This window comes from Trichechus manatus, unplaced genomic scaffold (assembly GCF_000243295.1).
Source record: "Trichechus manatus latirostris isolate Lorelei unplaced genomic scaffold, TriManLat1.0 scaffold00085, whole genome shotgun sequence".
NCBI classification, from domain to species: domain Eukaryota; kingdom Metazoa; phylum Chordata; class Mammalia; order Sirenia; family Trichechidae; genus Trichechus; species Trichechus manatus.
In genome coordinates this window covers 8,579,117-8,601,759 of record NW_004444021.1, presented here as the reverse complement: position 1 = coordinate 8,601,759, position 22,643 = coordinate 8,579,117, and the positions used below count along the sequence as shown (strand labels likewise).

The following is a 22,643-nucleotide window of genomic DNA, read 5'->3' as shown; positions in this document are numbered from 1 at the left end:
AAGAGTCCAGGATCTGTACGCACACAGGCCTCACCATTTAATAGCTGTGCAAACTTGGGCAAGATGCTTTCCCTCTTAGTTTCTTCATCTATAAAATAGCAGTACCTATCTCATAGGATTACTGAGAATTAAATGAGATTATAAAGGTGATTATATGGAAAGCGGAGTCCCCGGGTGGTACAAAGGATTAAGCACTCAACCACTAACCAAAAGGTTGCCAGTTTGAACCCACCCAGAAGTGCCTCGGAAGACAGGCCTTGCAATCTGCTTCCAAAAGGTCACAGTCTTGAAAACTCTGTGAAGCACAGTTCTACTCTGTAACACATGTGGTCACCATGAGTTGGAATCAACTCAGTGGCAACTGGTTTGGTTTTTTAATATGGAAAGCATTTAGGTTAGCTCTGTAATAAGTATTGTAATAAGCCTTGTAATAAGTATTCAAAAAGTGATAGCCACTACATCACTGTTCTAACAATCTTTCCAAAGCCTGGGGAGCCTGAGATTAAGAAAGCAAATTCCTGTTATCCAATTATTAAATTCAGTGGGGGATATTTATAGGAAGTTATCAGAAAATCTTAGGCTCCATAAAACCCAGTATTTACATTGAATGACCACCTTAGTCAACCTCTAACATTATCAGAGAGACTTTTTTGTTAAAGATTAATTATTCTCCATCATATTATGAGTTCGTTATTCTTGTGACATTGACCATTGGTCTACAATTAAAACTACAAGCTAAGAAATAGAAGAAAAACAAAGGATCCTCTAAATATTTTTTAGTTACAAAATAAAGCAATCCCCAGCTCCCCTGGAATTCAAGAACTATGTGGACTATATTTTTATTTTTGGGCATCGTCTATGTGCCAAGCACTGCTCCAGGCACTGAACAAACAACAGTAAACAAAATAAACCAAGTCTTGCACTCAAATAGCATGCTTTCTACAGGGGCAGACACACAACACACAAAACAAAAAGCAAATATATAATGTGTCAAGGGATAACCAGTGTTCTAAAGGAGGGTAGGGGTATAAAGGGGCTGGAGATGGGGTTGCTGTTTCAAGGAGGATGGTCAGGGGAGGCCTCTGTAGGCAGAGGCCTGATGCAGTGAGGGGTGGAAGGCTGGCTGGCAGCAGGGAGGAATTCAGGCCAGTGTAAAGGAAGAGGAACTAACTCTGAAATGTGCAACTACCTTCAACACGGAAATATGCAGGTTCCAACCCATGTTAAAAATCACATATTATGTCATTGAATTGTACATGTGAAGAATGTTGAAATGGCAAATGTTTTGTTACACATATATTTACCACAATTTAAAAAAAAAGATAAAAACTTCACATTCATAGCCTCATTTTTAAAATGTGACGCTCGAGCCGTTATTTATTTATTTGAGGAACAAACAAGGATCGTGTAATCCAAGGGGGTATTTTAAATGTTCTTTTGTAGATCTTTGGACCAGGGGATGATGAAGTGAAGCAGCAGAAGTGCAACATGTTTTCCTTGCTTTTTTTAGTTCTGGGGATTATTTCTTTTTTTACTTTCTTCCTTCAGGTAGGTACCCTCGATTTATCCTTCTTGTTGAGTCTATATTCAACTATAGAACTTAATTAAAACCTAATGGAGCTTCCAAATCCTTAGACTGAAATGAATTGTAAATACACTTGGCACATAGGCTCTTACAGAGGATGGCTCCTTAGCAGCAGGAACCATGACTTCCCTCTTCGCTAAATTATATTTTAAGTTCACCCTCAGCAAACATTCATTGCCAAGGAAACAGAGACCTGAATTCACAGGAGAACATAAGAACCAGTTAAACTTGACTGGTTGCAAACTGGAAAAATTCAGTACAATGGCATTCTCTTTTTTGTTTACATAATATCAAGTAATATCTCTGATTTTTTTTCCTACTTAATTGACCAACTATTTGAAATAACATAGATTATTTTGCTTTCAGATATTGCAGAGCTAGCAAAAATGAACTAGTGAAACTTGCTCTAAATAATACTTTTCTACCTAGTTAAACTTTTACCAAATTTCTTTTGCCTCTAACTCAGTGGGCACCACACATGCCTTTCAAATACAATCCATTACATGGGCAAAATAATGTTTCTTCGTCATGCCCAGCATGCTTTTCTCTTATCATTGCTGAACCAATGGTAAAAGTAACCAAGCTTTTTATGTAGAAACCATCGCCTTGCTATAATAGCAACTGAATGATTGGATCCAGCCCCCAGCCCTAGTGTGTTAGGGAATGAAGTTTGTTACATAATGTATTTCCAGGGCTGCAGGAATAGTAGGCTGATGCACAGAACTGTGGTGCCTGTATTAGCCTAGAGCCATCTGCTGGGAAAGGAAGGAGATGAGGGCAATACAGTCCTTGACAAGGAACACCTGGGACAAAGTCACCCACAGCACCAATCGCCAATTCTGCTGTCTTAGTAAAGAGTTCTGATGTGTACTCCACATAGTGCACTACACACGTCTACAGCAATACTGACAGTGGGCTGAAGGCTCCCACCCATCCCGGGGCAGGGGGCAGGGAAGGCAGAAGCAAGCCCAACTGTGGACATCTGGGCTGCTTTCCAGTTTGGACATGGCATAATTAGAAGGCGGGAAATTGTCTGGCAAAGAGGCTCGGTAGGAAGAGGAACCTCATTGTTCTCCAATCTGAGAGCAGGTGGAGCTGACAAGGAACCAGCAAGCTCATTTGAAGCCTGATACTAGCTGACATCCTTCCTCCCTCTACACTGCATGAGCCAAAATGTATTCCTGGGTAGAATTTTGTTATGTCTGTTTTCAACTGTTTTACTTCAAGTATTAGGAACACACTGACAGTTGTAATTGAATACAGTATCTTTCTGACTGAAATCTTGTCCTTGAAAGTTTTGAAAAAGAACCCTATTCAGAATGACTTAGAAGCAGGGTTGGATTATCCAATAAGCAAAGTACGCACCACAGTGGTGAAAACAGGTGAAATTGTGCACTACAGATTAGTAAGTAAGCACAAGTAAGCTCATGTGTACCTTACTTATTGTTAGCTGATGCATACCAAGCTTACAGGTTATTCTGCCTGTGCTTAGTTAGAAGCCAGAACTAGACACTTTCAAAGTTCCGTTTGGTTTTATGATTCTATTACATACTAATGGTTTACAAGCCGTGTGGCACAGTGGTTAAGCGCTCAGCTGCTAATCGAAAGTTCAGTGGTTCAAACCCAACAATGGCTCCACAAGAGAAAAGACCTGGGAATCTCCTCCCAGTATTGTGTGATTGTCCACCATTTTGTCATCTGATGTGATTTTTCTAGGTGTTGTAAATCCTACCTCTAGCATGTTAATGAGGTGGGATAGGCAGCAGTTATGTTAATGAGGCAGGACTCAATCTACAGAATTGGATTGCGTCTTGAGCCAATCTCTTTTGAGATATAAAAGAGAGAAGTAAGCAGAGAGATGGGGGACCTCAAACCACCAAGAAAGCAGCATGGGGAGCAGAGCGCGTCGTTTGGACCCAGGGTTCCCACTCGGAGAAGCTCCTAGTCCAGGGGAAGATTGATGACAGAGCCAACAGAGAAAGCCTTCCCCTGGAGCTGATGCCCTGAATTCTGACTTCTAGCCTACTAGACTGTGAGAGAATAAACTTCTGTTTGTTAAAGCCATCTACTTGTGGTATTTGTTACAGCAGCAGTAGATGACTAAGACAGTTGCTATGAGTAGGAATCAACTCGACGACACACAACAACAATAACTACTAATGGTTTAGCAGTACATGAATTTTTCAGTTGGGACTTTGGATTAGTATTTGGTCCTAGACTTTTGTTATTTGAATAGTTGATTGTCTGATATATAAATAATATAAAATCAGTGTGAATATATACACTTGCATCAGAATAGTAGTGATGACCAAAAGGGAAAATAATTTTTTTTCTCAACCAGGGTTTCACATTTGGGAAAGCTGGAGAGATCCTCACCACAAGGCTCAGGGTGATGGCTTTTAAAGCAATGCTAAGACAGGTGGGTATGTGCACTGGACAGGGCCTTCTGTTTTTCAGATTTCTTTCATTTTAAGCCTCTTCCTGTTCTTATTGATAAGCTGCAATTCATGTTTTCTCCCCTCATGCGAAGACTGTTCAGGGTCTTGCAAACTGCCCTAGTCTTTCAGTATCTAAAGACCACTCAGGGTTCTCATGGGAGTAGGCTTAACTTGGGTAGCTTCTTTTGGCTTATTCTGCAACGGTCTCTGTCCATGTGGATACTAGCACTTCATGGACCTGTATCTCTTCTCTGAATCCTACAAAGATCCTGGTGAGTCTGTTGAGACTCCAGAATGGTTGGTAGCATTTATATACCACAATTGACCATAATAATTGTAGGTTTTTCCAGATGTTGGTAATTGAGTTTTGTTTCTGTCTTACTTGAGCTCTGTTTTCACATTAATTCATTTAATCATTACCTACTATGTACCATACAGCATGCTGGTAGCTGGGCATATAATGCACTATCTGCCCTTTTGGGAAGTTCACAGTCCGGTGCAGGATGTGTGGGAAAATGTGCAGACATGCATTCTCTATTTTCATAGAGAAGGCCTAAAAGAAAGCCAGAATATAATCTATCCAACTGACAGGGATTGATTACAATCCAAAAGAGCACACGGCAAGTATTATATGTTGAGCAAATCAGAGTTTACAAACTTCTTTTTAAGTATTTTATAAACTATTGCTATGTAGAGAAAATTATTCTACATGAAAAAAGATGTATGAATGAGTAGTATTTATAATCAAAATTGTATCTAAGATGCAGTCTTTTGATCCTTGTTTTAAAAAAATTCTTGATCAGAATTTACAAGAAAGAGTGTGTCCAACAAAGCTCCTCACCCTCTGGGTTTCTTCCTTTATGAGAAAGAACACCATAAAGGGAGAAGTGTCCACAGTGCAAGTTGTGATGAGTGGGTGGATGTCATGTCCACATGTTCCATAGCATCAGGTGAAGCTGGCAGGGAGCCAAAATACACTCTGGCTGAACCCTATTCCCTGACCAAATGAGTGATGCTCTCTTCCTATCACAACAGAGTATCTTGGGAGCAGGGGTCTTGGTGGACTCTGAGGGTATGTACTCAGGGCAGGAACCAGGGCTCTACATTGCACATGATGTCACCCTAAACTTCAATATACTACAGGTTAAGTGTGGGTATTTCTTTAGCGTTGAAGCTGTGGGAGGTTTCATTTGCTTTTCATTGCTTGTTTTAATTTTGAACTAATTTAAGGTGTATTTTGTGCCTTAGGACATCAGTTGGTTTGATGACCATAGAAACAGTACTGGTGTACTTTCTACAAGACTTGCAACGGATGCCTCTCAAGTCCAAGGAGTATGTAGAGTGCACTCTACTAGTATTTCTATCTGACATGGTTTGGAATAAATGTATGGCATAGCTGTATCAGTTAGGATGCTTTCAGCCAGAAATAACAGAAAACGCAACTCAAACTGACGTAAACAATAAGAGGAAGGTTAGACTTCAGGATTGATTGATTCACTGGCTCAGAAGGATCCAGGTTCCTTTTGTCTCTGTGGCTCTGAGTGGCTTTCCTTCCTCAGCATTGCCTTCATCCTAAGGCTGGTTCCCCTCGCAGGCATAGCATGGGTACTAGAAGCAATCAGAGCTAGCTACAAGCTTTCTTGTTTCCCATCCTGTGAGAGAGAGTGTACACGTGTACCTCAACCACCAAACTAAAACTCTTCCCTTAAGTCTGATTTGGGCTCATTTGGGTCACGTGCCCAACCTTGAACTAGTAACTCTCCAGGAGAATGCCATGCTCTGACTGGCTTAGGTCCCCAGTCCTGCAACTGAGGTCAGTCTTTCTGAAGCTTGCTGCTTCCCCACAATGGAGGAGAGATAACAGCAATGTCCCTATAATAGCCTCATTTTCTGAGTGGTATAAACAGTAATTCATCTTGTATGTGCTTTATGGTGGACGGTCTCTTAGGATATGTACATGTTATGGTCTCTTGGAGTGTGTAAACTTCCCTCTTACACCTTTGAAGCAAAAGGTCTTTAAAATTACCAGAGTGCCTTGGGGTTCATTTCCTCTTTGAATGTTGCCTTCATGAAAACGTCTAAATGTGCCCCACAGCCTATCCACAAAGCATAGGAATTGATTACTTGGTTATATAACATTGATGCCATGTAGGCTGGAGAGGAACCAGAGTTTAAAGTCAGAACAAAGAAGAGTCTGCCAGAGCATCTCAAGAGTTAAGCTCACTAAAGATAAAGTCTTATTGTAGGTTTATTGTAATGAAAGTGAGCAAAGATGAGAACGGGCACAAAATCCTCTCGTAATTCTGACCAAGAAGCCTAAGGCTGGAGCTCATGGATTTGGAACTTAAAACCCAGCTGCTCTACCCTTCTTTTCCAGGCCACAGGAACCAGGTTGGCTTTAATTGCACAGAATACAGCTAACCTTGGAACTGGTATTATCATATCATTTATTTACGGTTGGCAATTAACCCTTTTGCTGTTATCGGTTGTTCCAATTATTGCTGTATCAGGAATTGTTGAAATGAAAATGTTGTCTGGAAATGCCAAAAGAGATAAAAAAGAACTGGAAACTGCTGGAAAGGTGGGTCAAATAAGACTTCAATTAGAATAAGAATTGTTTTTAGACATGTTTTTATTTGAATTGTTTATCATGCCGCATATTTTAGTATTTAAATGTTTATGTTCACTACAACTAATAATTGTCAACACTGTGCATGAAATATTTTGCTGTATTAATAATGCCTAGAATTTGAAAATGAGATAATTAATGTAAGGCTTTTTTTTTTTTTGGCCCATAAAAAGCACTTAATATTTGATAATTATAAAGAACTTCTGATTTTTTAAAGTACATTTCATCTTTTACTTCATATTCCTATGCCATTGTAGGACAAATACTGCCCCTGTTTTACAGATGAAGAGACCTTAAGACAGAGAAATATAAGTAAATTGTTCAGGATAGGACATTTGCCAGTACTTAAGAGAGTAGAGTTTTTTTCTTCTTGGCTGTGATTTCTGTAATTAAGATTTGCAGCCACCAGGGAACAGTAATGCCTCGGGATTTTGTTGTTGTTCTACCTATAATGGCAAATCAGTTAACGTTTACTTGAGCCTTACTATGTGCCAGTTATTGTGCTAGATGTTTATATGCACAAACTCATTAAATCCACACAATAATTCCATGAAGCAGGTACCAATATTACCCCAATTTTACAAGTGAGGAACCTGAGACTCAAACAGAAGTTAAAGTCAGGTTGGGATTCTGCCTAATTTCAAAGCTCGGCTTCTAGCCTAAAAGTTAGCAGTTGGAACCCACCAGCCGCTCCGCAGGAGACAGCTGTGGCAGTCTGCTTCCTTAACAATTTACAGCCTTGGAAACCCCATGGGGCAGTTCTACTCTGTCCTATAGGGTTACTATGAGTTGGAATCAACTCTATGGCAACAGGTTAAGAACTATACTGTATAATCTCTTTAAATGTGTTTAAATGTGTCTACATCTATGTACATTTTATTTTCATGTAAATGTATTTAAATGTTTATGTGTAGATTACAGCCATGAATATTTTTACTCTTATTTATGTAAATATTACCCTTTATTGAAACATTAGGTAGTGAAGCAGATATTGAATATAAATTGTGATATAGTTTTTATACCATTGCACTTTACAAAGCCCTTTCACAGCATTACTGCAACTGACCTTCACTCTGTGAGGTGGGGCAGACATATCTCCACCTACAGGGAAGAAAGCAGCTGAGGTTGAGTGACTTGCTCCAGATTTGTTTCTACTAAATTAGCTATGTCCAGTGAAATCCTTTCCCCTTCTCTCTGAACTGGCATGGGTTGCCACTCAATGAAGTGCTAAGATCATCCCCAGGTTTTGTTTAGAATGTGTCCTCATTTTCACCCTGCATACTCTTCCTGAATTAGAACTTTCTAGGATAGTGCTTGGTTCCCACACTTAAGCACCCCTGAGTATCCAAAGTTCTTAAAGATCTTGGCAGCTTGCTGTAGGTACCTTAGGACATCATTTCCTTGGCTTCCACTTGTCACAACTAAACTACTGAAGAAATATCCTGTAGTTTTTTGTATCCTTCCCCACCTGAATCCTACTTATTCCCACATTTCAGAAGGGAAAACTGTCAATAGATAGAATAAGAATAAATTTTTCATAGACTGGTTGCATGAAAGAAAACATTGCATCTAGGTAAGATAATGGAATCTTAACTCTATTAAAAATGGTTAGTAACACTGAAAATTGTCAGTATTTTGGTAGGAGTAAAGCAGTTAGAAGACTGAGCAATATGATAAGCAAAACCAAAACCATGGATTGTTAGCCTTGGACTTGCTACTTACAGTGTGGTACTGGAGATCTCTAACTTCTCAGGTTCTCACTTTCCACTTCTGTGAAATGAGAAATTATACTAGATAATGTCCAAGGTTTCTTCTAGCTAAAACTCTTGTTATTCTAGGGGATCAGAGAATAAATAACTCAGATTGACCAGTTTGGAATTATTTTTAGTAATTAACTCTAATCTAATAGGGATATATATGTATATATGCATGTATAATCCCCTGCTTACCTTGCTTATTGAGTCATCTGCCCCTGGTTAAAATGTATCAGGGTTCTGGGATATATGCCCATTTCCATTTTCCCAAAACGGTTTGGTAATGAGGATGTTGATTTCTGGGCAGTGAAGGGGGTGAGGGAGGCTGCCAATTAACCATCTTGACACAAAAACTAACCCAAAACCCACTGCTGTTGAGTTGATTCCAATTCATAGCAACCCTATGGGACAGAGTAGAACTGTCCCACAGAGTTTCCAAGGAGTGGCTGGTAGATTTGAACTGCTGACCTTTTGGTTAGCAGCCAAGGTCTTAATCACTGCGCCACCAGGGCTCCATCTTGACTCAGGCCCTGCTTAGTTACTGAGATTAGGAGCCTTCTTCACCAGGGTTAACCCCTGTTAACCCACAAAGCAGTTAATCCATGACCAGAAAAATCAATAGTTGACTATAAAGTCATTAACAAATAGTTTCAAATCCTTGCTCTCCTACTTACCAATTCTACCACTTTAGGCAAGTTATTTAACCTCTCTGCCTCTGTTCCTGCATCTGTAATAATAGGAATAATATGATTTCCTCACAGGGTTGTTGAGAGGCTAAATGAGAACATGTCAGTAAACAGGATAATACCTGGCACATAGTAAACCTCAATAAGTATTCTCTACTCTGGCTATTATTACCACCGATTAGATTTTCATTTATAATAACGTTTTAAAGTTATTCAGCCTAAAGTATCAGATACTGGCTTTCACCTGGTTACAGACGCATGAGAACTGAGGAAAAGTTTTATCTCAAAGTTGACAAAGCAAAATCCTAAAATTAAAATTTTGTACTCCCTGTGCTAATGATTGAGTTGATTCCATTGAAGAACTCTGATTTAGGCTAAACAGCTAAGTCACAGACTATTAACATCAATCAAAAGAGGTGTGGTTGTAAGAATCAGAAAAACACTCCAGCCGTTTTGAGTAAAGGGGATTTAATATAAAAACACGCGGAAGTGCAGGAAATACAGCCAGGTTTGTGTTAACTAGAAAGTTAGCTGGCAGCTCCTCTCTCAGGACCACAGCTCTAATGTCTCTAAGTCTCCCTACATGTCTATTCAACGTGTTCCTCAATTGCTGTATATTCAGACTGGCTTCCTACACATACCCATTATGGCTCCCCAAGTGGTGATCTTAGGCTCTGAAGCCACAGGACCTCTCAGTTGAAGCAGTTGCTCCCTGTACAGGAAGCCAACTCTGGTTGGCTGAGCTTCAGTCAGGTGCCAGCCCTGGTTTAATCAGTTATGGCTAGATGGGCAGGGTCAGGTTGTTTTTGGGATCTCTTTCCCAGTTGTGGGTGGACTGTTTCTCCAAGAAGGGGTGTGGTCCGGAAGGAAATGATTGGCATCTTCAGGAGGCCCTTGTTGTTGTTGTTGTTGTTAGTTGCCATGGAGTCGATTCCAGCTCAAGGTAATGCTATGTCTACAGACAAGAACTGCTCCATAGGCTTTTCAAGGCTGTGACCTTTCAGAAGCAGATCACCAGGCCTGTCTTCTGAGGCGCCTCTAGGTGGATTCAAACCACCAAACTTTCAGCTAGTAGTCAAGTGCTTAACAATTTGCACCACCCAGGGACTCCCAATAGGCTCCTAGACATCACTTAGTCTAGTTCTCTCTTCCAGGGGCCCTACACTAACCATACGAAGAAAGCAAAGCCCCCAAAAGATTATGACTTTGACTAGTAATGTAACTATCTGGTGGCAGGGCTGGGAGTAGAACCAGGCTCCTGTTCTTGCCCTAAGCTGGTCAGCCTCCCTGAGTGACTAGGCATATAAAGACTTGCCCACCATACTTAGCACACCCAGAGGTGCTTTCAAGATTGCCGGTTTTATTCTAGAACTGATCATAAAGAACACACTATGCCCTTACTTTCCAAATTGAAGGAATTTAAACTCATCAACATAACCTTCAGGATTCTTTTCGCATCATCCTAAATCTTATATTTTTAACTTTTTCAGAAATAAAAGCGTCACTTCTAATGAAGTTCTGTTCTGTGTTACAGATTGCAACAGAGGCAATAGAAAATATTAGGACAGTTGTGTCCTTGACCCAGGAAAGAAAATTTGAATCAATGTATGTCGAAAAACTGTATGGACCTTACAGGTAATTAACATATGACTGTTAATAAGAACCCAATGCTTTTCTAAGGTTGAAGTATTGTCCCCAAAAGATAATAAAAGTGCTGGTGCTCCAAATAATGATACAACTATTAAGTTGACATTTTCTCAACAATCATGTCACGGAATATAAGTGGCTTTTTGATGCAACTGGGCCACAGGATTGGATTTTTACATCACTTGTAAAGATATAAGTTTGGGTCTCCAAGAACTAAAAGGTACAGAGGACTGCACAAGGATTGGTTGTTAGTGCAAGCAACATAAATGATCCATCTGGGTGATTCAGGATAAATGTTCTTTTAGAGGATTATTCAAACCATTTTTTTCTTTGGACTGCGCAAACTGAACGAAAGATGAGACATGTTATTTGGTTAAAAAATTTGGGATATTTAATTTGTTCTCTGGGTACAAAGACTCATATCCTGTCTCATTGGTTTATCTCACTGGTCTCTCAATTCAAGAAACTTGTTTCCACAGTGGCCTGTTTTTATAAATGAATATATTTTAACACTGACAAAATTGAGCACAACTTAAATTACAATTTTGTAGACTGGAACAATAGTTTCGAACACACAAATTTGGACAGGGATCTTAAAATCCTCAATTTATCCCATCTCTTCAGTTATGTATAATTTCTATGATACTGAAGTGAATGCAGCTACATTTATTCTGTCCATTTGATGTTTAACATATAAGTATATATAGACAGTTACCTATGACATAATGGTTTATTTTGAACTTAAAGACAAGAATGGAAAGTTGAGGTGAATTATTAACTAGGTTATAACTTAAAGATTCAATAGCATTATAAATTGTTTATTAATGTTAGGTATTATAACACCATGCTCATAGCACATAAATTATAAACCATCCAAATTAGCAATACTTTGCATTTTCCCTCTTGCCAAATGCCTGCCTTCTAATCTGAGAGTAAATAAATTATGGTTCTTTAGAAGGATTTAGAGATCTAATGAAGTGTAGCTTGAGGTCTACTTAGAAATGGTGCAATAAACAAAACAATTATAAGGGGGTGGTGGAATCTAGCTCATGGAAGAACTTCTGGTGTGTACCTATATAAACCTCAGTAACTATTTTTTGTGAATCTGAAACATGAATTTTGATATAAGACAAGATAACTAGTTATAAGAGACTCTTAGCATTAACGGAATTACATATCAGACAGTTGCAACTTTAGTTTTAACTTTGACATCCTAGATATTTTTGACACAACAAGCATCTTCACAGTACAGGGGTTGAATATCTGAGTGATCAGATACTAATATGTAATAATAATAGCAACTATCTTTTGAACAACTTCTACAAACTAGGCACTATGCTAGCCATTTATATTGTTTTTTTTTGGTTCTCAACCCAATTCTTCATTATACTGATTATCCCCATTGTACAAATTAGGAAACTGATACTTAGAGATGTGAAGTCACTTACCCAAACTAATATATCTGTAGGCAGAATTCAAACCCAGGTCTCCCAGACTTAGAAGCCATGTTCTTTCCACTACACAGTGCTAAGAGAGGCTGAAAGATGGTTATGAATACACTCATTTGTTTTTCAGGAATTCTGTGCGGAAGGCACACATCTATGGCATTACTTTTAGTATTTCTCAAGCATTTATGTATTTTTCCTATGCTGGCTGTTTTCGATTTGGTGCCTATCTCATCGTGAATGGACATATGCGCTTCAGAGATGTTATTCTGTAAGTAACTTTAAAAATACTAAGATTATGATTATTCTGTAATAGCGTTTCATTGGGTTTATGCAAAAGTTTGGAGTAGAAAAAGAAGATTCATTTGTCCTGAGGTGAGGTGAGGGAGTTGAATTTACCACAATCGTCAACCTGGAAGACACAGAAATTTAATCTTGTCAATATTCCAAGGCAGTTTAATCATAAGAGTGGACTAAAATTAGACAAACTCATGAAAATTATCATAAACTAGAATTTTAGTTATACATATAACTCCAGTCAGGAGGCCAACAAGTTCCATCATTGTAGAATATCAGCAAAAATAAATCATAATTACAAGGTTGTTGGTGACCATGAATTCATAACAAAGGGTTAAATAGTTTGTTATTTATCTGCAACCAAAAGTTGCCCTTGGCAACCTGATAGGAATGCTTGACTGAAGTCTGGTTAAGTCTCTCTCTTGCCTCTCTGGGCTGGGATGGCCCTGTTAACATTTGCCTCTTAGCCTTTCTTTTTATCTTGGTTTCCAAGGCTGACCCATGGTCTTTCTGACTAATGCATTCTTCTTTCTAAACTATGCTGAGAACATTCAATTAGGTTGCAGTCTAGTCTTGCAAGAAGGAAGCCACTCTTTTAAAGATTGCTTGATATATTTCTCCTCTGATGGGATGGTTTTAAAGCAGTGGTGAAGGACTTTTTTAAAAATCAGATTGAAACCAGAAAAGTGAAAATGTTTAGGAGCTGTTTTTTTGTTTTCATCTAAAATTAAAATAGCTTTATTGAGACCCAGTCCTGATCCCAGCAGGAAGCAAATGGTACTGCAAGTGGGGTGATTGAAGGGAGTTTGCTAAAGGGTCTACTTACAAAGGTGTGGGAAGTGTTACAGGCAAACAGACAAGGGATGGAGCAGTACCCAGAGGAGCTGTTATCACCCAAGCAATACATAGCTAGGAACTGCTACTGCCCTAAGCCTAAAAGGCAAGAGGAGGAAACTATTTTCAGAACGTAGTGTAAGGGCCTTCTGTGGTCTTTCGTGGAGGGATATCAACACCACCATGGCAATCCAGCAAGAAAGAAACCAAAGAAACACATTATCTGGCCTCATTCTCCGCCAACTCTTTAATCCCCTGCTAGTGCGTTCCATTGGCCAAATCCCATCAGAAGGCAGAGGACAAGAAACCTTTTGATGCAGTTCATGAAGTTCAGCTTCCAAGAGCACAGAGTAGGATGGTACAAGGTAGAGATGGATTGAGAATGGAAAGTGGTTTTGGAGGAGCAAATGGAAATCTCCAACTTGAAATTATAACTTAGAGTATAACTTTATTGTCTAGCAAAATATCATTGAGAAAATTGGCCCTGCTTCTTTTTTTTTTTTCCATTAAAATGGTAAATTCTAGATAACAGAAGACAGCTTTTTAATCTTTCTTGCTGAAACTAGATTACAGACTGAACAGGGAAGCTAGGCAGCCACTTGTTCTCCACTATTTTAAAATTTAATTTTTGATACCAACCTTATCGTCAAGTACTTAGGGAGAGCCTTAACTATATACCCTATATACCCTCCCCCATGTAAAAAAAAATTCTAATATCTTAGATTTAGAAGTTTGAGAAGATGGGTTTTGTTTTTAAGTCCTTCGTTATTACCAGAGCCCAGGTGGTACAGTGGTTAAGAGCTTGGCTGCTAACCAAAAGGTTGGCAGTTCAAATCCACCAGCCGTTCCCTGGAAACCCTACAGGGCAGTTCTACTCTGTCCTGTAGGGTCTCTATGAGTCAGAATGGACTTGACAGCCACAGTTTTCATTATTACTAGGTAGCAGTGTTTTTTCCCCCTTCCCCAGGAGTAGCTCTGGCATCAGAAGTAATTAGTTTTGTGAAGATATCAATCTTAGGATCATTAACACTTTATGAAAGCCCTTATAATTAATTCTTTAATAGCTATAATTAGAAAATAGACTTTTAGCTTTGGAAAATTATGTTTCAGAGTGGTGTCAATAGATATTTTAATTGTAAAAGAAAAGCTATTTCTAGTTAAGGCTTATTTTCCCTAATAAGAAATCATTATAGTGATGATTTTTATCATTTGTGAGGTAGTATTGAAACCACAAATTGGAAATCTGGTACTAATCAAGCCACTTAAGCACTCTGTGCTTCAATTCCCAGTTATACCAGCCCTAGAAATGTGTACTACTAAAATTAGTTGAGATTATAAATCAGATTCAGCTATAAACTACTTCCTGAAAGTGAAGAACTTTGGGAAGTTACATTACTTCTAGGAAATAAGAGATGCCAAAAGAAAACCAGGAAGTAAATACAGAAAAAGCAAACTCTCAGGTAGTGACTCTTACCTCTCCTCTTTCTTCTGTTACTAGATTTTCATAGAAATGGGCCGGAGGGGAGGGGCAGAGGGAAGGTTTGTGAACAAGGACATAATAAAATGTCAAAGGGGGTGATTTAAGGGGGTAAGAAGATAAATAATGGTAAACAGAAAGATTTTGACCTTTCAAACATCATGGAGCTAATTATATAAGCTAATTTTTTAATTTCTCTACTTCCGTTTAGGGTGTTTTCAGCAATGGTGTTTGGTGCAGTGGCTCTAGGACATGCTAGTTCATTTGCTCCAGATTATGCCAAAGCCAAGTTGTCCGCAGCCCACTTATTTATGCTGTTTGAAAGACAACCTTTGATTGACAGCTACAGTGAAGAGGGGCTGAGGCCTGTGAGTTCCCTGCCGTGCCTGATGAGTGCCTAATTATTTTGTTCCTAAAGGTTTGCTGTCTGTTAGGTTGTAACTAAATGATAAATTTGTGGTAATTACACTGATATATATTTAGCTTACTTTGTGATACTTTTATGGCTAATATTTGGCCAATTTTTCTGTATTTGTAATCTTCCACAACTACTCATAGTACTTTGCATATACCAGGCATTTAGTAAATGTCTGAATTGAGCTATATCTTATACCTGATAATTTCACAGGTGGTTTCAAGGATTCTGAAGTTTAACACATCAAAAGTTAAAGAAAAGAAAAAAAAAGTAAATCCAGATGTACTAGAACTGAATAAATTTCCATGAAAATTGTCAGTATTTTCTACATGAAGGTATATACATGTAATTCCGTCATGTAAATGCAGTTAGCAATTTGGCTTTAGCTATCACATTTTGTAGTGGTTAAGTTATACTTACTAAGAAGGCCTCTTTATTTACAATGAGAGTAATAATCCTATACTATCTACAAAGTTAACTCAAACTTGGATCTGAGTGTTCTTTGCATGATACAAGCTACTGCTCATTTTAATCTAGAGGAAATACCGTGAGTAAAGAAATATTGGGACTTACACAGTCTTTCCAGGACTTAATAAGGTATTTCATGTTCTGAGAAAATTCCTGTGTCGAGTGCGTGAGATAAAGAGGCTGCCAGGACTTGAGACAAGGGCTGTATACTGAGACTGAAGGTGACACTGCTGCTGAATTCCCAGGCCTTTGAGCCAGAGAGAAAACAGCTACTGGACTTTGGCCACTGGCTTGGCTCCAGCCTCGGAATCACTAATTGGGAAAGCTAAACGTTTGTCTTAAATGAAACTGTTACTGCAGTAACGCGGATCGGAGCCGCCTGCCGCAATAGCCAATTCTGAGACAGGAGTGAGGTGAGCAGCAAGAGGTTTATTATATATCGATATATAGGAGACAGAGGGGAATAGATTCCTCCAAAAAACCCATCTCCCCCACTGGAGATCGGCTGAAGGCTTTTATAGGGACGGGATTATGGATCTTAGAAGTTTGTGTTAGTTTCGCCTTGAGATGGTGATGTCTTAGATGAGTTAATCTTCTACTGATATTCTTGGAGGTTATCTGGTGACATCCTTGGGGATTATCTGGTGACATCCTGGTTTTTTCTTGTCACAAGATGGGTGCTTTGTTTGATTTTTATCCTTAGATCATTATCACTTGTTTTACACCCTCCAAGGAGGAAACCTTTTGTAGAGAATGGAGAAACAAGATCATGAGACAATGTGGCCATTAGCAATGAGGAGTAAATAGTAGTGAGCCAGGCCTGTGCAGCCTCTTCCAAAACCAGAAATTGAGTTTCAATAACAATTCTCTTTAACATAACCTTTTATCTAATTTAACATGTATCTGCCATCTCCCATCTTCATTTTATATAAGTACTGTCAATATTAAGTGGTGCCAGCACTATAAGGTATATGAATTTTATGTTTTTCTTCTACAATCTTTGGTAAAGTTTCTTTGAAATTATATTTTTTATTCCAGTAATATCAGACCAATTGTAATAGCAACATTTTAAAATTTTTGAAGGATAAGTTTGAAGGAAATGTGACATTGGGCGATATCGTATTCAGCTACCCCACCCGGCCAAACGTTCCAGTGCTCCAGAAGCTAAGCCTTGAGGTGAAGAAGGGCCAGACGCTGGCTTTGGTAGGCAGCAGTGGCTGTGGCAAGAGCACAGTGGTCCAGCTCCTTGAGCGGTTCTACGACCCGATGGCTGGAACAGTGGTGAGCACACTTTCTTAGTAACTTGATTTAAGGTCATATTTTACAATATTACTGTAACAGAAAAATGTGACACAAGTGAAGACCTATAATCCTATTTGATACAATGACCACATTCTATAAATTCCAAACTAGTACCCATAGCCAGACAAATATGTGGGGACAATAGAGAAGAATATCTGGTATTTAGTGTAACTCAGAAAAGACAGGATATAAAGTTGACTTCTACCCTGCCATGGGTTTTTTAAACCAGCCTGACACTCTTGAGTAAATGCTTATTACTAGCTTATAAAGGTAAGCCACAAACGCTTGTCAGAATTCTAAATAGACTCCCAGGACTCCCACACTGGTGCCTGCTTATTCCCTCCCTATCTCCTTTGGCTTTGTCTTTTCTCTCTAACTCTGAACTCTGGGCTTTCTAACTATGACTTTGTTCCTCAACCTCCAGCCCTTTCATATTTGGCTCTCATCATTGATTTTCTGGTATCTAGTTTCTGGCTCTCTTCCATGAGTGAAGATCTGGCTTTTACTGATAATACCTGCATCTCCCATTACCTTGGCATGGCACCCACTGACCTAGGCCTAGCCCTACCTAGGAGCCCACCCCCATTTAGACAGTCACAAAAGTATTAAACCTTGTTTAGTTGTTTCTTTCCAGAAAATCTTATGCTTCCACTATTATAATTACTCTGCAGATATAAATACAGGCAAATCAGCTCAAAGATACCCTGTAGGTATGACGTGCTAATACTATGGTAGGAATTTTATCTTTATCAAGAGAGAGAAAACCAACTGGACTCTTTGTCTATTCCTTCACCTGTGGCCTTTCTTACCTTGAAGGAAGCTATATTCTTAGTCACTACATCACAAGGCTCCTCTAGAAGCACCATGCCTCCTGCTTGTAGCAAACAAAAAAAAAAATAATCAAAACCACCAACAGTAGAATTCTCCTCCCCAGGACACTACCCTTTGAACTTGTTCACTTTCTATTGAACTCTTGTCTTTCAGAAAAGAAAACTAGGGAGACATTTAAGGCTAGCGGTTCTCATGGAGAAGAGAAGTAGGACAGAAGTCAGCTAACTTTCAGAACATGGGGGCCATGCTTCTGATCAGCTTTTTTTCTGATGTGCCTGATGAGGGGATAAGGTCATCCAAGGAACAGCAGATCTGAATGGGACATCTTGGTGCAGACTGCTTAAAGGCAGAGGATGGCACAGATGTGGAAGGAAGATAAGGACAAAGAGGAATGTAGAAAGTCAGGGCCAAATTTACTAGAACAAGTCTCGAAATTTTGCAGTTTAGATCAAGATAGGGATGGCCTAATCACCATCAAAATCATCTTGTTGACCATGCTGGCCTTCAACAGTGTACGTGCTTGGAGGCTCTGAGGCTTGGTATTTCAAAACTGCTGTTGTTCACATGCAAATGCCCTCTAGATGGTTAATCTACTAACTTACCGTTTAGGTTTTTTTTTTCTTTTTAAACTGTTCTTATAATTTGTGGATTTTGGTTTTCAGCTCTTCGATGGTCAAGAAGCAAAGAAACTCAATGTCCAGTGGCTCAGAGCTCAACTTGGAATTGTGTCCCAGGAGCCCATACTGTTTGACTGCAGCATTGCTGAGAATATTGCCTACGGAGACAATAGCCGGGTCGTATCACAAGATGAAATTTTGAGTGCAGCCAAAGCAGCCAACATACATCCTTTCATCGAGACGTTACCCCATGTAAGTTAACTGCTAACTTCTTAGGCTAAAAATCAGAATCAGCTAATATTCCCATTTGCCAATAAGAAAACTTGGTATCATGAAGTTAAGTGTCTTGTCCAAAGTCATAATACTAGTAAGTATTGTCTACTTAATACTAGTATTATGACTTTGGACAAGACACTTAACTTCATGATACCAAGTTTCCTACTGGCAAATGGGAATATTAGCTATTGTGCCTACCTCATCCGAATGCTGAGAGAAGCAAATAAGGTGATATATGTTCAAAGCACCATATATCAGGTTACAACTGGTGGATGTGGGCTGCATTTAGCCTGTAGTCATGTGTGGTTTAGCCCTATGGTACTTTTTTTAAATTACTTTTTTGAGATAATTATAGATTGTTATAAGGAATAATACAGAGATCTCATGTGCCCTTTACCCAGTCTCCTCCAATGATAACATCTTGCAAAACTATAGTACAATATCACAACTAGGGTATTGACATTGATACAATCCACTGATCTTATTCAGATTTTCCCGGTTTTACTTGTAGTTGTGTGTGTGTGTATATTTAGTTCTATACAATTTTACTGTATGGTAGATTCATGTATCCACCACCATAGTAATGACACAGAACATTTCCATCACCAAAAGAATCTCTCCTGTGGCCCTGTTGTAGCCACACCTACCTTCCTACTGGGCTTATTCCTCTTCCCCTGCTATATCTCCCCAACAACCACTGGCAACCACTAATCTGTTCTCCATTTCTACACTTTTGCAATTTAAGAATGTTATATAAATGGAATCATGCAGTATGCAACGTTTGGGAATTGACTCTTTTCACTGAGCATAACTCCCAGGAGATTCACCCAAGGTGTTTGCATGTGTATAAGTTTATTCCTTTTTATTGCTGAGTAGGATTCCATGGTATGGATGTACACAGTTTAACCATTTTCCTATTGAAGGATATCTGGGTTGTTTCCAGTATTGGGCTAATCTGAATAAAGCTACTATAAATATTCATATACAATGTTTGTTCAAACAATCTGTGAACCTAAGTTTTTATTTCTCTGGGATAAATGCCCAGGAATGCAATTGCTGGGCTGTATGGTAATTGCATGTTTAGTTTTATAAGAAACTGCCAAACTGTTTTCCAGAGTGGCTGTGTCATTTTACATTCCTACCAGCAACGATCTTTTTGAAAAAGAATTGGTCAACATTCAACCTTTTAAGGAGATAGCATATGATCAAGAATGAATGGTACTGAAAGAAGAAGTCCAAGCTGCACTGAAAGCATTGGTGAAAAAACAAGGCTCCAGGAACTGACAGAATACCAACTGAGATGTTTCAATAAACGGATGCAACATTGGAAGTGCTCACTCATCTATGCCAAGAAATTTGGAAGACAGCTACCTGGCCAACCGACTGGAAGAGATCCATATTTGTGCCCTTTCCAAAGAAAGGTGATCCAACAGAATGTGGAAATTATCGAACAATATCATCACTATCACACACAAGTAAAATTTTGCTGAATATAATTCAAAAGCAGTTGCAGCAGTACGTCAACAGGGAACTGCCAGAAATAAAAGCCGGATTCAGAAGAGGATGTGGAACAAGGGATGTCATTGTTAATGTCAGATGGATCTTGGCTGAAAGCAGAGAATACCAGAAAGATGTTTACCTGTGTTTTGTTGATTAGGCAAAGGCATTTGACTGTGTGGATCATAACAAATTATGGATAACATAGCAAAGAATGGGAATTCCAGAACACTTAATGGTGCTCATGCAAAACCTTTACATAAACCAAGAGGCAGTTGTTTGAACAGAATAAGGGGATACTGAGACAGGGCTAGGATGGTGTAGTAGTCAGACGCTTCCAGTGGACCCTCTTACAACAGAGCCAAAAAAAAACAAGTGATTCAATTATATATGGCAATCTGGGAGCCCTGAACATCAAAGGCAGAGTTGAGGAACCAGATTGAGTGGCAGGGGGAGGCAGAGATGGTTCAGAAGCAGCGAGGAGTTGCCAGACCTGACCCTGCAAGAGCCTGAGCCCTTCAGGCCTGATCAGCTCGTGGGTGAGTGGTGAGGCAGGCAAGTAGCGGTGCTCCAGAGAGTCTACACGGCCACCCAGAACCAGTGAGAAGCAGCCCTCATTGGTGAAAGATGAGTACCTGCGTATCGCACGGATCAAAAACACCCCACTTAGGGAAAAAACTCTCTCCCATTTACCTCCCCACTCCGTGCTCTGCATTGAGCCCCAGACCAGCTTCAGCAATTGCCGACTCCCCTGGGCCGGAAGTAGGATCCATCATACACCCGGAGCCATTCTCCCTGCCTTGGAGAGTGAACAAATTAACAAGTAGGGCAAAAAATAAACTGCCAGCTCCCCTAAGTCAGGAACCTAGGGTAGGCACAGCTCCTTTGCCTAGGCACAGGCATAAGGGATCCACGAACTTTGAGTGCCTTTCCCCCCTGCATAGACTTGTGTGGGCCTATCTCAACAGTGTAGACCCTCATTATTGCAGTACAACAGGGTATATACCGGAAGTCTCACTTCAACTGTTTCACCTGTGAAGTGACAGGTTCTTGACATTTGACACTGCTCTGCCCATTAAGTAGGGTCTTCACCTACCCACATCAGGGGCCTGAGGACTGGTGGCTCCATGCACGCCACCTAGCCACCTGAAATAGGGGCCCATGAATAAGAGGTGGCCCCCTGGTCCTTACAGCCAACAGCATTAGGTGCTCATAGTCTGGCTGCAAAACATACCCACCTATGCACTTTGGGAAACAGGGACGTGCTTTCCTCCTGGACACTCGGGTGCGGCCGTCAGCCCCCTGCCTTGCTCAGAGTGTGTCCCCCTGCTGCAGCCAGATGCCCGTGTCTACACCAATCACCCATGCCTGTCTAGGACTGTAAGTGAGAGCCTACGCCACACACTTGGTGGCTATCTACCTGGGCACCTGAGCTGAATCCATACAGGAGAGTGGATGGACTCCTGAGCACACACACCTAGTAACAGATCTAACCACCTGGTGACAGGACATTAGAGCTTCAAAAGTGCCAGTAATCAAACTAGCTCATACAAGCAGCCTATTTGGGCATATCAAAATAAAACAAGAAGCTAGGACACAGTAAGCAAACATAAAATAAATAAATATAATAACTTATTGATGGCTTGGAGACAACAGTCATTATCAAATCACATAAAGAGGCAATCTGTGATGGCTTCAGCAAGCTCCCAAAATAAAGAATCTAGAAATTTTTCGAAGGAGGAAAATTTCTTGGAATAACCAGAGGCAGAATACAAAAGATTAATATACAGAACTCTTCAAGAAATTAGGAAGGAAATTAAGCAAAACTCATAATACACAATAGAGGAAATTAAAAAGATTAGAGAAGAGCATAATGACAAATTTAACAGGCTACAAGAATCCATAGAGAGACAGCAGTCAGAAATCCAGAAGATTAACCATAAAGTTTCAGAATTAGACAACTTAATAGAAAGTCTTAGGAGTCAAATTGAGGCAACAGAAGTCAGATTTAGTGAGATTGAAGATAAACCACTTGACATCAACTTACTTGAGGAAAAATCAAATAAAAGGATTTAAAAAAATGAAGAAACTCTAAGAATTATGTGGGACTCTCTCAAGAGGAATAACCTACGACTGATTGGAGTACCAGAACAGAGGGGGGATAACAGAAGATACAGAGAGGATTGTTGAAGATTTGTTGGCAGAAAACATCCCTGATATCTTGAAAGATGACAAGATATCTGTCCAAGATGCTCACTGAACCCCACATAAGGTAGATCCCAAAAGAAACTCACCAAGACATATTATAATCAAACTTGCCAAAACCAAAATAAACATAGAATTTTAAGAGCATCTAGGGATAAACGAAAAGTCATCTACAACGGAGAGTCAATAATAAGCTCGGACTACTCAGCAGAAACCATGCAGGCAAGAAGGCAATGGGAT

General features: G+C 39.5%; 1 protein-coding gene across 1 annotated transcript in view; it reads left to right on the top strand.

Moving 5' to 3' along the window:
• Positions 1–22,643, top strand: part of ABCB4 (ATP binding cassette subfamily B member 4) — an 86,593-nt gene that overhangs the window by 53,755 nt on the left and 10,195 nt on the right. Inside the window, exons 17-25 of the mRNA XM_023736051.1 lie at positions 1,444–1,548; positions 3,927–4,004; positions 5,272–5,355; positions 6,401–6,604; positions 10,627–10,727; positions 12,315–12,455; positions 15,004–15,160; positions 16,759–16,956; positions 18,471–18,677. Of these exons, the coding sequence (XP_023591819.1) occupies positions 1,444–1,548; positions 3,927–4,004; positions 5,272–5,355; positions 6,401–6,604; positions 10,627–10,727; positions 12,315–12,455; positions 15,004–15,160; positions 16,759–16,956; positions 18,471–18,677 (1,275 nt within the window). The remainder of the gene's footprint in view (positions 1–1,443; positions 1,549–3,926; positions 4,005–5,271; positions 5,356–6,400; positions 6,605–10,626; positions 10,728–12,314; positions 12,456–15,003; positions 15,161–16,758; positions 16,957–18,470; positions 18,678–22,643) is intronic.